The sequence below is a fragment of the Poecilia reticulata genome, linkage group LG5, assembly GCF_000633615.1.
Source record: "Poecilia reticulata strain Guanapo linkage group LG5, Guppy_female_1.0+MT, whole genome shotgun sequence".
NCBI classification, from domain to species: Eukaryota; Metazoa; Chordata; class Actinopteri; order Cyprinodontiformes; family Poeciliidae; genus Poecilia; species Poecilia reticulata.
Genome location: NC_024335.1, coordinates 28955199 through 28971245, shown reverse-complemented (window position 1 = coordinate 28971245; position 16047 = coordinate 28955199). Strand labels below are relative to the sequence as shown.

The 16047-nt window shown below is 41.7% G+C and overlaps 1 protein-coding gene across 2 annotated transcripts; it reads left to right on the top strand.

Annotated features, from left to right (window-relative positions):
* The first annotated feature begins 617 nt into the window (after positions 1-617).
* On the top strand, positions 618-15354 carry zc3h11a (zinc finger CCCH-type containing 11A). 2 transcript variants are annotated; one of them, XM_008410320.2, is made up of 17 exons: positions 618-1070; positions 2436-2507; positions 3754-3882; positions 4003-4122; positions 5617-5740; positions 5819-6007; positions 6495-6560; positions 6638-6808; positions 7090-7167; positions 7248-7346; positions 8969-9028; positions 9106-9597; positions 10580-10653; positions 10736-11195; positions 12627-12745; positions 12999-13162; positions 14331-15354. In XM_008410320.2, the coding sequence occupies exons 3-17, from the start codon at positions 3829-3831 to the stop codon at positions 14560-14562; spliced, it is 2502 nt and encodes an 833-aa protein (XP_008408542.1). In that variant the 5' UTR covers positions 618-1070; positions 2436-2507; positions 3754-3828; the 3' UTR covers positions 14563-15354. The 2 variants fall into 2 exon arrangements, with proteins under 2 accessions (XP_008408542.1, XP_008408541.1); XM_008410319.2 differs by having other exon boundaries at positions 618-2507.
* The last annotated feature ends 693 nt before the right edge of the window (positions 15355-16047 follow it).

Here is a 16047-nt window from a genome sequence, read left to right as displayed (position 1 = left end):
GCCACTGAACATTAATATCACCTTTACACAACGCTAATCTGTCCAAGCGTTCGTATAATCATGTTATTTGTTCGTAATATTTGTATTATTTCAGTTTCACCAGAATTTTCACATAACTTTTTATTTTGTCTCTCTGATAAAATAATAGTAAAATATTAAATCAGATGTCATAACCAGTTTCTCACAGCTTAAACGAAACAATTTTTTACTCTTATTTGAAGAATTTCTTGGACGGCTACTTTTTGCTTTTACTTCAGTGAAAAACATGCTTAAGTAGTACTCTAACTTGGGGACTATTTTTGGGTACTCTACCCCTTCGGGCTGTAGTGTAATTTGAGCGTCACAGCAAAAAGGGCCCAACCTTTCAAAACAACAAAATCATTCCAACTAACAACTTGGAATGATTAAATTAGGTAGTGTTGTATACCCACTAATATAATATATTTTTTTCCAAAGAATTTAACATTTTCTGTTTAAGTTATGTTTTCAACTGTGGTTGAATATTTTGGAGTTGCACAGAACACCGGCGGTCAAGCTTGAAGTAGTTAAATAACTGAGGTTCCCTCGTTACATGAACGCAACATTTGAACAGAGCCCACTCGTATTTTTAGCTGCAGCCGCCATTTTGATTTTGTCTCCTACATCTTCGGACTTGGGCGACCCGGGACCACAACTCTCGTATTTCAGAACTTTTAAAATATCTTTTTAAAAAAACAACAACTGGTAATTGGAATCATACGTCGTGTTTATATGCTAACTCTGTTGTTATTTGGAAACGTTGAAGCTGGAGAGTACTTTCTCCGGTAATTACGACATAAACAGCCATCTTAACATTTTAGCTAAGGAGAAGGTCTCGGCCTGTATTATGTAGCATGTGCTAAAATAAGTTCTGTCGTACAAACTCGTTACAAGTATTAAGAATAGTTCGTTATCCGTACTTCTAGTTTTTTGATAACCATAAAGAGTCGTGATCAGTTCATAAATGTGTGTTATAGTCTAATTTCCATCACTACTTGGGGATCGCTCGTAGCTTGTTCCAGCTAGCTTTAAGCTATTGTACACATTTTAGAGTAAGTATGTCATCGCTTTCTTCACTTTGTCTGTTTTTAAACTTTGGTTATTTTCACCAAAGTGGGGCGGCTGTGATCCAGCTGGCCTCGCCATGTACCCACGTACAACTGGGCAAGGTACTGAATAAAATGTTCCCTCCCTGATGCTAATCCTGTTTGAATAGAAATGTTACTTTGAGAGGTAGAGCGAGAAAGGCGCGACGTAAACCTGGGGAGTTGTCACGTTATTCGTGTTATTGGCAAGAACATCTTGAGCTCTTCAACGTAATAAAAATCTGCAGGCTGGAGTTCGTTCAGAACTGCTTTGGTTAGGTCGGGGATCAGTTTTAGTCAACTGATCTGTATGATAAAATACTGGCATTTTTTTTGTATTGTCCATCGTATCTGTTTTTATCAATATCCTTAGCTCTCTTGAGAAATAAACTGATAAATTAGTACAAAATGGTTTGAGTGGGAACATTATGGGAAAGGCTTATAATTAGTGAAGATGTGTGAACCACCTGAAAACCTTCAGAATAAGGCCAAACCTGTTCAAGCTGATCTACAGCTTAAAATGGAGGTTCCTAAGCAGCAAAACATACATGAGATAAATAAATGTGACATTTTAACAGAGCTGCAGCCTGTCTTAGCATCTGTACCTCGATTTTTGTCAAATACTGCTATACCCTAGAGTCAATATCAAGAGTGTATTTCTGCTTTATGTTGAAATGTTTCAGCTGTTTGTGCTGTCTCTCCTTTTCTCTCTCTCTCTCTTTCTCTCATATTAACCCACTTTCAGTTTGTTGGGAAGTGTTTTTGATTGATTTGTAGGTTTAGAGCCAGCCCTCTCGACCCTCTCTGGGGAGCTCTGGATGTGGATAGCTTGCACTCATCACAATCCGTAGGCAGAAGACTCCATTTCAGCGTTGTTAAGCAACAGCTGAAAATCACTAGAAGCCCAGATTTCTCTCCCATTTTTTAATTTTTAAAAAAAAAATATATATATATATATTGCCACACCGACAACAAAATGCGCCCAGGCACAAGAAGACCCTGAAGATTGTTTTTTTTTTTTTTTTGGCTACACATCAACCCAACGTTTGCCACTTGAATTTAAATATTTTTTTGTCCTATCCATTCGTCTGGCTGATTAATTCCCCCTATATATTTCCTCGATTAGTCACTTCAGTTATTCATACAAAAAAAAAAAAAAAAAACGGGAAAAAAAAAAAGGACTTTTGCACCCTTTGTCGGTCCTGTTTAGCGGTCTGGCTGAGATACAGATGTCTCACATCGCCTGAGACCAGGAATCACATAGGAAGACGAGTTTTTCTGGGCGACCTCCCCCACTTTTCCTCTTATCTCATGGATCAAGTCTTCCTTCAGGACTCCATATAATTCCGGAGACACCGTACCAGCAGTGCACTCAAGAGGAAGACACCAGCATAGGCACCTCAGGTAAAGTGGGGCAGTGTGAGCCAATGTCAGTTGTAGCTGATGGATGTCGACAAAATTACAAAAACTAAAACTAAGTTCTGTTGAGAGACGTTCTCTGGCCTAAATGCCTGGCTACGTTGGGGTTATGCATCTCTTGATTTGTAGCCCACATGATAAGTAGCGTCATGCGATTGCAACAATCTAATTGGTTAGGAAGAGAAAACCCAGATTTGCTACAATTCAGTATTTTGTTTTCTAACAAATTATGATGCAGTTCAGTTTGATCCAATATGATAAAAAATAAATTGGCATGTAATAAATAAAACAAAAAATTCTAAGCAAGTACCTGTCCTGTAGCAGACATGCTTATGGGCTGTTTAGTAACTAAACTGTAAGCAGGAAAATTGATTTTCTGAATAATAAGCATTAAAAATGTAACTTTGAACAGTCTAAGGTTTAACCCCAACAGTTCATTAATGGGAAGACCTGACCAAAATCTGGACTAGTAATTTCAGCTGTGATATCTTAGTTGTGGTTAAAACTTATTAAAAAAAGTAAAACAATCCAAATAACGGCAGAACACCTTGTGACAAATCTAAACCGTCCAAATTTTACATCTAGACTCTATAACATCAGAACAGTACAGACTTACAGTAAACCAGCAACCACCAGTTTTACCACTTCTTCAACAAATCTGCTCCCAACAGACATTCATTTAAAAAAACAAACAATTTCATCATGGTCTTGGAGTGAGACTGGACTGGAATCCACCACTAAAATACAGTGAATGCAGAATACAAATACAACCAAAGCAAAACTCGACCACATGTTCACATTGAAGCTGTCAGTAACGAGTCCACATTAAATTGAACCCTGGTCAGCACTATGGAACAATAAGTTGTTTCTCCATAAAAATAAATAAGTTGGTCTTTATTTTGACACATTTGCTACAGTTTTCTGCTCCCTCCCTCCCAAAGAGTACTAGTCGTCTCAGACACCATAGTAACTCTCTATGGTCGTCATGGCAGCAGCAGAACGGCCCTACCGATGTTCGTTTGCAAACTTTAATCTCTCATCTGAACAGATTGAATTTTTGAGTCACATTTTAAGACCGATGCACAGAGATTTCCTCCGACGCATCTTTAAGTCACCATGTAAACACTGGCAGACGGATTGCTTCTGGGTTCATTATGTGACTCCCTGGTCTGATGTATAACGGGAATAGAAGTAATGAGGAAACCTTTTTTTTTTTCCTTTTTGATCTCAGGGAGAGTCTCGATCGTTTCAGAAGGGAACCAGCTGCTGGGTCACTGCCGCCTCTTAAGCCTCGTCACGTATTACTATGACCAACCATGGAGACGACTGCTACTTCTTCTACTATTCTACCTGCACTAAAGTAAGACCAGAGACCTCTGATGCACTCTGCACTTGCATCCTTTGTTTTGAAGCTGACTTGAAACGAGAACTGAGAAAGTGAGCTTCATTTTTCTTTTTTTTCTTCTTTTTTACTGAACAGGGTGACAGCTGCCCATTCCGACACTGTGAGGCTGCCATGGGCAACGAGACTGTCTGTAACCTGTGGCAGGAAGGACGCTGCTTCCGTACTGTCTGCAAGTTTCGCCACATGGAGATCACGGTAAGCCCGGTTTAGCCGTCCCTGTCGTACCAGCGACTTCATTCAGGTTTCCTTTTTGAAGGAGCTAGGTTTTAACCTATTTAATGTCTTATAATTAGTGCTGGAAGCCAATAAAGAGTTTTAATCAAGTTAACTGTAATTAATTAATTGCATTTTAATCGAAAACCACATAAACATTTTCAATTCAAAATACACTTTTTGCTGCCAAGTTATTGAATAAAATATGAGCTTAAGAACAAAGATATTTATTGTGCATTTAACCATCTGATTGAAGCTGAGTGATATTCTAGCCAGTCAACTTTCCAGTGTTTCAGAAACTCCTGATCGTTTGTGGAACTTCTTTAGAAATGTGGATGCGGACGCTGGCGTCAGCACTGGGGACGTCTGTGGTGCTGCTACATGTTTAGCATTGAGATGCTATTTGAGGCACGAATAGCTTCACCGATGGCAGGGTTTCCCTCAGTGTATTATTAGCCTGATGGGCCACCAGACTTTTCTTCTGCCCCCACCAGGCTTAGCATTGTTAATTTATCTTGGGCTTTTTGTAAATGATTGCCTTTTTTAAGTTTTTGTAGTTGGTGTTTAGGTATTAGTCTTCTGGTCTTCCAAAAATGCATGAATATCAAGTAATATTTTCAAATTTCCTGTCAACGTTAAAGAAAATTTTACTCACTTTTAGCACAACTTGAACACGGCAATAGTCTTTTCCAGCGTCCAGTCAGATCGTGTGGTTTTTTTTTAAACAAAATGAACCCCCAGCAGCGTCCATCGCTGTTGTTAGTGGATGTTGTTTGTGCATGAGATTTATTGGCATACCAAAAACATGTGAATACAAAGGTTTCAGCGGGAACTTTAGCATATAAAAACAAAGAATTATGTTAAAATTTTTAACTCTTTAGTTAACTCATATCAATTGCAGGGTCTGTCATTAATCACATTTTATTCAAAAACCATCTATTGACAAAATAAGCAATATTTTCAAAACTGTTTTGCTGATAAATTGTTGAATAAATAGACATATGCGCTCATTAACAAAGATTATTGTCTTTAATCTGTTATTTAGGTTCTTCAACCATCAGATTAATGTTGCGGTTGTCGTTTGTGCGTCAGATTTACAAGCCTTCCAAAAGCATGTGTCAAAATAAAAGTGATAAATTACGTCCAAATCTGTGTAGTTAATAAGCTACACAGGTGTTGAAGCTGCAACCCTAACTAGGGAGCAAAGAGAAGTTGCTTCCTGTAAAACCTGTGTAGAAGTTGTCAGAAGCTAAAAACCTGCAGTAAGTCTTCATGCTTGACTCTGATCCAAACATTGCCGCCTTCTCTCCAGCTGGAGTTGCATCCTATGTTTGGTTTCAGACTCCAGGCTTTCCTACAACACTGGTTCAGGGTTATGGGCTTCTGTAGTTTGGATTATATTAGAAGAAACGTTAAAGCAACCCCAAACGATGATCTCGTCCGCTCACAGTGCCATTTGTGTTTGATCAAAAACAGAAAAACAGGAAGGAAATTCCCTGTTACTGGGAGAACCAGCCCGCTGGCTGCCAGAAACCACACTGTGCCTTCTTCCATGAGAGGCCCCGCTACATAGAGGGCGTCTTTGTCCCTCCTGATAAAGGTAAGCTGAATTTCTTCCCACCAATATGCTCTAAAGAAACATAGTGCTCTTTAAGTTGACGGCTGCTGTTTTTTCCAGTTCTGAGCAAAAGCGAGGAGCCGCCCCACGAGGAGCCGGCCCCGCCGCCGCCGGCTGCCGCCGCTCCACCCAATGCAGCCAACCCTCAGCTCCGAGGGGTCATCAAGACGGACACACAGGAGCCGGTACCAAGCCCCACACATCCACCCGTGGTGATTAATCCAGCAGATGATGATGAGGATGAAGAAGGTGAGCCCCAGCTGTCTTTTTTCCCCCAAAGTTATGTGAAATTAGTGCTTCTAAACTCGGGTCAGTTTAATTTGCCAGAGGCAAAAAAAAAACAAATGCCAAAACGGCTGTTTGGATAGTAAATGTCACAGAGGTCCGACTGTCGCCTGACAATCGGGAGTACATGAGTCTTGGGGAGAGTTTCCATAGCTACAAACTGTAAACATCAGTCCATTTAGGTCCATTTCACCTTGTGGATGACTGAACTCAGACCAGTCAGTTCAGTCCAAGCTGCTCTGCAGAAGCTGAATGACTGTTTTTGTTTGGATAGCCTTTCTTGTTAAACCAGTCCTGTAGACCGGTTCTATATTTGCTCCGTTTGGCAAATATAGGTAGCATAAAATGGTGGTTTGTTTTGTTTTGAATTGACATCATCATCTTTTCCCAATCTATTGATCACTTTCAAACAACATCTTTGATTCTGACCGCTCAGCTCTTTGCGTTTCAGATCAGTTCTCGGAGGAGGGAGAGGACGGCAAGGTCGGCCCTTCACCTAGGAAGACGGCTAAGTCAGGTGAGACCAAGCTCTGCAGCTCTGACCCAACGACTGAAGGCCTCAGGAAAGGTTACGAGGGGTCGTGTTTTGTCCAGGAGAGCTGCTGAATTTTGGCGTGAGCACCTTGGAGGAGATCCGGCTCAGGAAGGCCCTGAAGTCCAGCATGAGGAGGACAGGTTACCACCTCCAGAGCGCCGACACCTCCACCAACGGAGAGACAGAGAACGGCCTGCCATTATACCGGCCCGCCCACTTGCAGTTTGGAGGTGAGCAACAAACTGCTCTTCCTGTGCCCTCAGCTTTTACCCTGGAACCATCAGCAGTTACTTTATCCTCGGATAATTCAGGCCTCAGAAATCAGAAGAAAAAAGTTCTACGTTTCAGAACGGTGCTTCTGGTGAAGTTTAAGTTCTGTATTTATTTATTTTATTTATTTTTTATTATCCTATCTGTCACCATTTACATATCACTGTTATTTCCAATCAAGAGTCTGTAGAGAACCACTTGTGTTCATATCAGTGATCTTCTGCTTTGTGTCTGATATCAGGCGCTGTTGTTTTGGAAGAGCCTGAGCGACCCAGAGGCAGCGTGGCTGAACGGCTCGGGCTAAGGGCGCCCCCTGCAGGTGGGTTTGGATCAATCTGTTGCTCTTGCTGCTGAAAGTGCTAGTTCCATTCTGAAGCTCCTGGTTTGGTTCTGCTTTAGATTTTCAAAGCGGGGGACAGATTACAATAAAGAAAAGTCTGGCCGAGCGCCTGGGCAGAATTGTTGATGAAGAGCAACCGCCGGTCAACACTCAGAAAGGTGAGCGGGGAAACGCACTAGCTGAGGTGTCTGAAAATGTTCTGTTTGTCATGTGTTTCAAAGCTCAGATGTGTTTTTGCTGGTTTTGGCTAATTCACGTTGCCTTCTAATAGGCCTGTCACGATAACAAATTTTGCTGAGCGATTAATTGTCTAAAAAAATTATTGCGATAAACGATAATATTGTTTCAAGACCTTTTGACACTGATTTAATGGAAATGACGTAATAATGCATGCTATTTCCTGCTATAGATAGATGCACTTTATTTTCAAAAGAACACAACACTGGAACTGATAAACTAAATAAAAAAAACAACCAAAAACAAAAATAAAATGGATTCTCTGTCTCCATGAACAAAAAACATACTTGAATAAAAACTAAACATAAAGCCAAAGTGGAAATAAATACTGCATTCAACCAAAAGAGTGCAGATTATGAAATCTGTACACTATATTGGCCTTCAGTAATCACTAGCTTTAAATAAAGAAGATGGGCACATCTGACCACCTATTCAGTAGTTCATACTACACAATTTTTTGCCACTATTTTCCCCTTATGACAATCTTACATCGTTGGCCGATCTAAGATTGTCGCTGGTGATTTCGTAACCGATCATCCTGCAGTGTGTGGTGAGTTATGGGTTTTCCCCGACTGGGAGCTTAAGGCAGCGTGTTGAATGTGACGGGTAGCCAATCAGAAAGCACGGATTCTCCTCTGTGCTTTCTGAGGGGAATCCCAAACAGCTGACACAGCGCAACCTGAAGTCCAGCGGACATTGGAGATGATATGTGGAAACAACATTAATGTTTATTCAACATTTTGTGCAAAGAATATAGAAATGACAATGGGAGGAGTTCGAGCCAAATTGCTACTGCAGTTAATAAACCTGGTAACTTTTCAGCTGTTCTTCGTTAACGTGACATAAATAGGTTATATTGATTTTCATTCAGTCAGGACTTCACGCTGACTTTAGCCACATGCGTCACAGGTAGATTCTAGTAAAGCCTTGATTAATGCCTGATTTTAAAATGAGTTAAAATAATGGACTTGTAGCCAATATTTTGTGCCCATGTGGCTGGACACCACACGGCACGACGAACCCGATCGAACCGTTATACCTGGGATTTCTGTCGGCTAATGTGTCTCTCAGGTTTTGAAAATGCTTCCGACAATCAGTCGATAACTTGTGTCGTGTTCGCTGAACATTACACTAAGGGAATGAGGAAGGGAGGGTCAGTGGAGGGCACCAGAGTTGAGCCCTTTTTCATTCAGTGTCATCAACAGGAAGAAAAAAGGCCGGAAGAGACAATAAAGACGATAATTAAAATGAGGTCGATATGTTTAATTTATCATCTGATTAATTGATTAATCGTTTATCGCGACAGGCCTACCTTCTAATAATCACTACCAGCATGATTTAATTCTTTTTACAATATTTTGAGGAAGTTGCACCTGCCTACAAAAGGAGCAGTCAGAGGTCAGGCTAAAAACAAGCAGACAGTCTGTGCTTCCTTACTGCAAATCCTGCTGATTCAGTCAGATTACTAATATTCTTCCTGTGGTGTCATGTTACACAGGTTGAGGTCAGATCAACAAACTCTTTTTTCATTTTTCTTCTTCAGCCTTGAAGCCAATCAAAGAAAGACTTGGGCTGGTTCCTCCTGTCAGAGGTGCTCATGCAGGTAAGACCTCTGACTAGAGGCAGCACTTCTCTTCTTACTCATGTTGGTAGTTACAAACCCTTCCCACGTTTCTCCAGCCGAGGCCAACCCAGTGTCTACCAAAGCTCCCGATCGGATCCGCATCAAAACCCTAGAAGAGATCAGACAGGCCAAGGCGGCCAAGGCCGGCAGCCAGAAGGACGTTCCTGCAGCTGACGCAGCGGAAACCACCAAACCAGATCCGGTCAGGGCCGCCAAGGCGACCAAGAGATCCATCACTCTAACAGACGCCCCCATCGGCCACGTTAAAACCTTCTCTGAGATCATTCGAGAGAAGAAGATGAAGCAGGAGGAGCAACAGAACCAGAACCCCAACCTGATGAAGGCGGAGCATCCAGAGGAGAAGGCTCCAGCCAAGGGACCGGGGCCGATGGACGCCGCTGACGTGGAGAAGGTGAGGGTGAAGACCCTGGAGGAGATCCGCAGGGAGAAGGCAGCCAAGGTCCAGGCCCAGCAGACCACCGACAGCCCCGAGCACAGCGCCCCCAAGAGGCCACATCTGCTGCGAGTCAAGAAGCCCCCAACCCAACGTAAGAAACACAAAGCGGATCTGGCCCACCACCGCTTAAACGGAGCCTTCAGGGCAGCATTTGTGTGCATACATATTACTTTATTAATCAAATAAAGGCAGTGTTTATCCATTTACTGCCAAATTACAGAAGTCAGTCCCTCTATTTATTTAGCAGAATTCCACAGAAATTCACACAAAATCAACAAGATCACCACACTTTTCTTTTTTGCAAATTTTCCGCAAAAATATTCTGATTAAGCAGAATAAGCAGAGTTGGGTAGTTGATTAACTTGTTTGAAATAATGTTTTAGGAGTTTTTTTTTTTTTACTATGCTGTACTTTTTACTTGAGTTATTTTATTATGACATATCGCTGCTCTTATTTGAGTAAAATTTCTGGATTCTCTCCCCACTGAATGAAGAACAAACATGTTTTAACCAAACACAGACACACCTGCCGTTTTTGTTCAAGCTTCAGAATTGAAAAAAACTGATTTGGGAAATGTTGTCTTTTGCCTGATTTTGATATTTATATTATTTTAATTTCAGTCTTTCCACATAACTTTATATTTTGGTCCATGTGATAATGTAAGTGTTAAGTGTTAAATGATTGATGTTTTGATGAGTAACTCGGCACTTGAGTCGTGTACCAAAAGTCACAATGACAAATATCGCAAAATTTCTTGCAAATATTTAATTGACGACACAAAAGCAGCAATTTCTGATTTTTGTAAAAACCACAAAAACAATTGTGACATTCAGAAAGTGACTGCTCCGTGTGAAAAGATGCTTAATATTATTTCACTTTATGAGGAACTTATTGAATACAGAGACAGCTTTTTTATTAATATCTTGGCAATCTGTTAATGGGTTTGATCAACATATCTTGGCACAACTGGCCCTTTAAGAACATTCATGATCTTAATATGACCCAAAATGAAAATGTGGCAAATATGGAGGATAATTCCAGCTGATTTTGTCACGTTTTCTCCTGTGTGATAGAAGGCAACACGGCGGCTGAAAGGAGCACTGAACCAGAAGAGAGGCCGGCAAAAACTGCAGAAGCTCCTGCTCAGGTATGTCTGGTCCTTCAGCGCCTTCATCTGATTGGCTGCTGGTTTGCCAGCCATGAGTAACGGAAACTTACTGTCCGTGCAGGCCTCCGCCATCAAGGTTAAGACGTTTGAGGAGATCATGCAGGAGAAACGCCTCCGCAGGCAGGAGCGGGAGGGGCAGGCCAAAAGCCCCGCCGAGGCCGATTCGTCTCAGAAGCAGAGCGCCAGCAGTGCCCTCAAGAGGAAGATCCCTGCCACGACCTGTCAGGCGTCGGCAGAGCCCCCGCCGGCTTCCAGAGTCTCATTTCGGAAACTTGTCTCCCTAAAACCGCAAGCACCATCGCCTCCGAAGAGGACGGCTTCTCCTGGCCCCAAAACCGCAGCCACGGCAACGGCGCTCTCAACCTCACCAAAGCAGAGCTCCACAGACTTCCTGGACAAAACCACAAGAAGCCCCGTCTCACAGCCGTCTGCACAGATAACGAGGGAGTCGAGCCAGCCTGCAGAACTCCCGGCAGACTCTAATCAGACCAAAACCTTGGAGCATCCAGGCAGCTGCAAAGGTGAGACGAGACAGAACTGGACTTTCTCTGTTTGGTTTGAGCAAACGTGACCTGCAGGGATCAGGTCTGAGTTTATTCCAAATCCTCTAAATTTAGATTAAACTATTCAAAACTGTTGAGGGGGACAAATAACAAATTATGTGCTCTGTTCAGACAAATCTGTTTCCTGTCCTATGTCACTGATCGTTCTATAGAGGAATCATTAACGTGATCAGACATGCATGACAAATATACACACCTGCTAATATACACAATTATTAGGAGGTCTTATTTCTGAGGATTGTATTTATTAATCAGCAGCTGTGGTCCACTCAGTTGATCTGAAATGTTAATGAACCCCAAACATGGATGTGTATATTACAAAAACACAAAATCTTAGCAAGTGTGTTTGTCTACTTTCTACTGCAGATATCTTAGTATACCGTATTTTCCGCACTATAAGGCGCACCGGATCATAAGGCGCATTGAATAGACGCTACGGGACGCAATTTGTTCCGTTCTCTACAAATGTGTATGTGTAATAATAAAGAAGAGTACTTTATATAGTAGTCTGCCCCAGTCATTGTTTCACTCACGGTGTTGGTGTTGCAATATTGTGCCCAACTGCTTTCTGGGTAACACAGACCAACCGACACGCTGCCGCCTCAGTCTCTGTCTCTCTTCCCCCGCCGAGGAGAGCCTTCCGCAACTGGACCGGGGCGTGGCCGGACGATGGTCACCCTTCTCCGTTCGCGCACAGCATGTTGGTGGAGAACGTGGTGCTAAATGACCTGCAGACGACCTGATTATCAGGTCGGTAGGTAGATAGGTCAATCAAACTTTATTAACAAACCAGCGTTCTGACAACTATCCCAGCATGCACCGCGCTCTTCTTCTACAGGCGAAAATGAAGTCGGTGGCTGCTTACCGTAGTTGCTAGACCTGTTGTGGCTCAGTATTGGTCCATATATAAGGCGCACCGGATTATAAGGCGCACTGTCGGCTTTTGAGGAAATTGAAGGTTTTTAGGTGCACCTTACAGTGCGGAAAATACGGTACTTGAAATAAGACAGAACTAACGTACAAGTAACTTTTCAGGAAGATATAGAAGTTGTTTTCAGTAAATAATTCCATAATATTGATGAACAATTTCTACTTCCGTTGGCTGATTATTTCACTTTTAATAAGACATTTTCCCATGTTATAAGTTAATCTGCCATGGAGCTAGTACAATCTGTGTTAAGGAATTATTTACTTGGCTGGACAAAACAAGTCTTCTTCTCTATAAGTAAGTTTGAAAAAGCTTGCTGACCTCTGGTGAACAGAAAGCTGGTTGCAGTCTGAACATGTGTGTAGAATCTACTATAAAGAACAGTTAGGAGAAGAGAAGCACTTCTATTTCCATCCCATAATATGCTGTTTTTTTAAATGTTTGTTTTCGTTTTGTTTCAGTGAGGCCTAAGCTGAATGTGAAGCCATCAGTGGTGAAGCCGCCTCCGAAGAAGAGAGGAGTGGAGGGTTCTGCTGTTGCAGCTGTGAAACCCATGAACAGCTCCACCGTCGCTCAGCAGGTAGATTGCTCCCGCTTAAGGCCGAGCTATGCATCATTCACTTTATACTTCATCATTATTGAAACATGCTAATGACAATGACATTAAAGCTAGAAATCAAAACAGTCAGTCATTGCTTCAACAGAAATGTCCGTGACAGATGACTGTCTTTAAGGATGTGATTATATCTGAATGTTCCTGTGTTTAGAACATCTGTCATTATCTCAAATCAACCCTTGAATTTACTGACACTCTGCCAATTTTCCCCTTAAAGTCTTCAAACAAAGAGGTCCAGCTGACATCTGCTGTGCCGCCCACCCCCAGCACCCAGAGGGACGAGCTTCAGACGGTTCCTGTCTTCACGCAGATTCAGGGTCAAGACATCAAGGCAGCCGCCAGTGGAGATGCAGTCAGAGACAGCTGGCCGGTCCCACAAAGGTAAGTTCACACCAAGGCTGCTTTCACACAAGAACTGTTTAGTCCACTTTAATCCAACTCCATTCCGTCTGTCTGGAAAGTCTGGTTTGCTTGTTGCGTAATCGAACTTTGATCCAAACCAAAAAAGTGAACTCTGGTTCGCCTAAAAACCTAGCCCTGGGTTTGTTTAAAGTGAACTCTGGAGTGGTTAGAATGCAGATCAAGCGGACCGGAGACCACATCAATAAAAATAGAACAAACATTGCAATCTTGGTCTGCCTTCATCTGATTGGCAGCCAGTAGACTCGCTGGTGTAGACTCCAGCGAGTCTACTGGACTGAAATCACTTGCTCTCAGTGAATATCTATTTTATCAGAGGTGATGCTGTACAGAGGGCTAGGCTGAATCTTTTTGAAGCTGAATGCTAATTTGAGCTGTACCTTTTGCGGTAATAAGCACTCAGTAAAATATTCTGTAATTGGAAGTTTAGTCAGTCAGACGATATGAATGTTTTTCTGTTATCCATGTCATTTAAAAAAAAAAATCCCACATTAAAGCTGTATTTTGTTACATGTTTTTCTTACATATTTGTTAAAATTGTCATTATGTCTTGATAGTATAAGAGAGATAATCTGTGAAATAATAGCTCCTATTTGTGCTATTATTTTAGTCTGAAGAAATGCATCACTCCCGACCGAAAACAACCAATCAGAGCCAGGAGGAGGGGCTTAATGCTGCCAATCAATGCTGTTCAATGTGCTAATGGCAAAGAAATAGCTTTCCGTTCCATTAAAACTGTTTATCTGCCGTCAACAGCGGCTATGCTAACTAGCCTTAGCATTCATGACAGACTATGTTATTGTGACCCTGCTGTAGCGCAGGAGAGAAAAAAGGACAGGGGGGAGCATGAGAGTGACTGGCTGCACTAAGAGCCTCCTGCTGGCTCTGATTCATTGTTTCTAACTGAGTCGTATATTTCTGCTGTTACTACTGGGAGAAGGCAGTGGAGCTAATTTTATTTTTTTTTATCAGATTATCTGTCTCATAATATAATGCCATAACAAACACGTAGAAAGAAAAACATTGTTTACCTACCTTCCACCATCTCAAAGGATCAACACGGATACTTCAGATGTCAGATTGTTATTACACGAACATGAACAAGGCCGCCTCCCTTCTTTCATTTCAGTCCCGTCCTCAGAAGTCCCACCCAGTCCAGGGCACGCAGATCCAGTGCGGCGGCGTCCCGCACCGCCTCCACCTCCACCTCCACCTCCAACCCTGACGCCTGCAGCTCCTCGGTGGACGACTTCGAGGATCTGATCAACCAGTTCACCGACGACCATCTGGAGGGCGACGTGGACCCGGCCATCGGAGAGGATGACCTGCTGCAGGAGCTGTCGGAAATGATCGACAGCTGAAGGGAGAACCGGCGAGCCACGAGCGAGTCAGAGATGCGTCGTAAAGAATTCAGCTCATTTCACGAATTACCTTCACGTTTGTCACATTTTAGACGACGTCTCTCGCACGCCATTCTGTCAGATGCTCTGCCGTGTGAAAATCTGCAGACTTGCATTGTGTGGGAACGTTCTCCCAACTTCTTTGCGTTTGACAAGTTCCAGAAGAAAGAAAGGGAAAAGTGTGTTTGTAGAAGCTGCAGTTTGTCAGGAATTGATGGAGGAAAGCAGCATTTTAGCCGGGGAGTCTTATCTGTATACTGTGTATGCAAGCTGGATATAGAACTAATGAACATGGGGGCACTTCTGCTGGTATCTGTGTTTTTCTGTTGTGTATGTCTCAGTGGATTCCTCCACTTCCTGTATTATGAGTTAAAATTCTGCCCAGGTTCCCTGTGATCAGAGTTAGCATGCGAGTGGAATTCCTCCTGTCGTTTGTCACGGGTGGATTTGATCATGTTGGACTGAGACTTCTTGTCCTGAACACTTAGAAAAACCCAAACCTCGCCGAGATCCTCAGCACTCTGCAGTTTTTAATAATGAATACCTCAGGGAGTCTTTGTGGTGTTTCTATGTTCTGTAGAAGAAAACACTTCTATTTCTTTTTGTCCTCTGGTTTTTTTTTTTATATTGATGTATTCTGATAGATGACATACTGGTTTTACGATCCTTATGTGTGATTGCTCCTCCATGACGCTTTGTCATGATCTTAAAATCATCTATGTAAATAAAAAATACTTTTAATGACAAATTGGAGCAGTATTGGTTTGGATTCAGTTTATTTGAAATTTGCTGCGGCCACCTTGGCACTATGTGCCTATGTTAATGCACTTCTAACTTTATTTTGTTAACTCAATAGAAGATTGGAAGGAAATTTGGAATTTGAACTTCATGTTAACCAAGTTGGTCAACACATTTTCTCTGGTTTCTCCCATCTTCCAAAAATAAAAAATCCTGATTAAACAGGTATATTTGAAAAAAATTACTGTCTTAAAAAAAACGTACTTCAATAATTACCAATGACTAGGGTAAAAATGTCTTTTTTTATAATCCTAGCTACTAAAAGAAGGCTTTATCAGGACAACTACAGACTTGAAAGTCTAAACATGAAATTTACAGAAGCGGTGCAGTTTAGTAGAAATAGAAATGCCAAATTTAAATGAATATAGAGGAAAAAAGAAATCAAGAAGGGAATAAAAAAAACTATTGAAACATTTGCCACCTTCTTAAAATAATATTGTTTGCCCGAAATGTGTTTTTCCCCTTGCGTAAAACATGTTTTAGAAGTGGTATTTTTTCCCTTTTTTTAAGTCAAAATTCCGTTTTAGGAAAGTGGGGATTTGCATTAGAATAGGGAAAATATCAAATATAATGTTTGTGCTTTTCTTAGCTTTTCTCACTCTAATAGATTTTTTATGAGTCAAAAATAGAAATAAAACCATGGAACTG

Coding starts and splice junctions, on each gene's coding strand:
- zc3h11a (XM_008410320.2), top strand. CDS start 3,829: ATGACCAACCATGGAGACGACTGCTACTTCTTCTACTATTCTACCTGC. Junction 4,123..5,616: donor TTCGCCACATGGAGATCACG/GTAAGCCCGGTT, acceptor GATCAAAAACAG/AAAAACAGGAAGGAAATTCC. Junction 11,196..12,626: donor GCATCCAGGCAGCTGCAAAG/GTGAGACGAGAC, acceptor GTTTTGTTTCAG/TGAGGCCTAAGCTGAATGTG.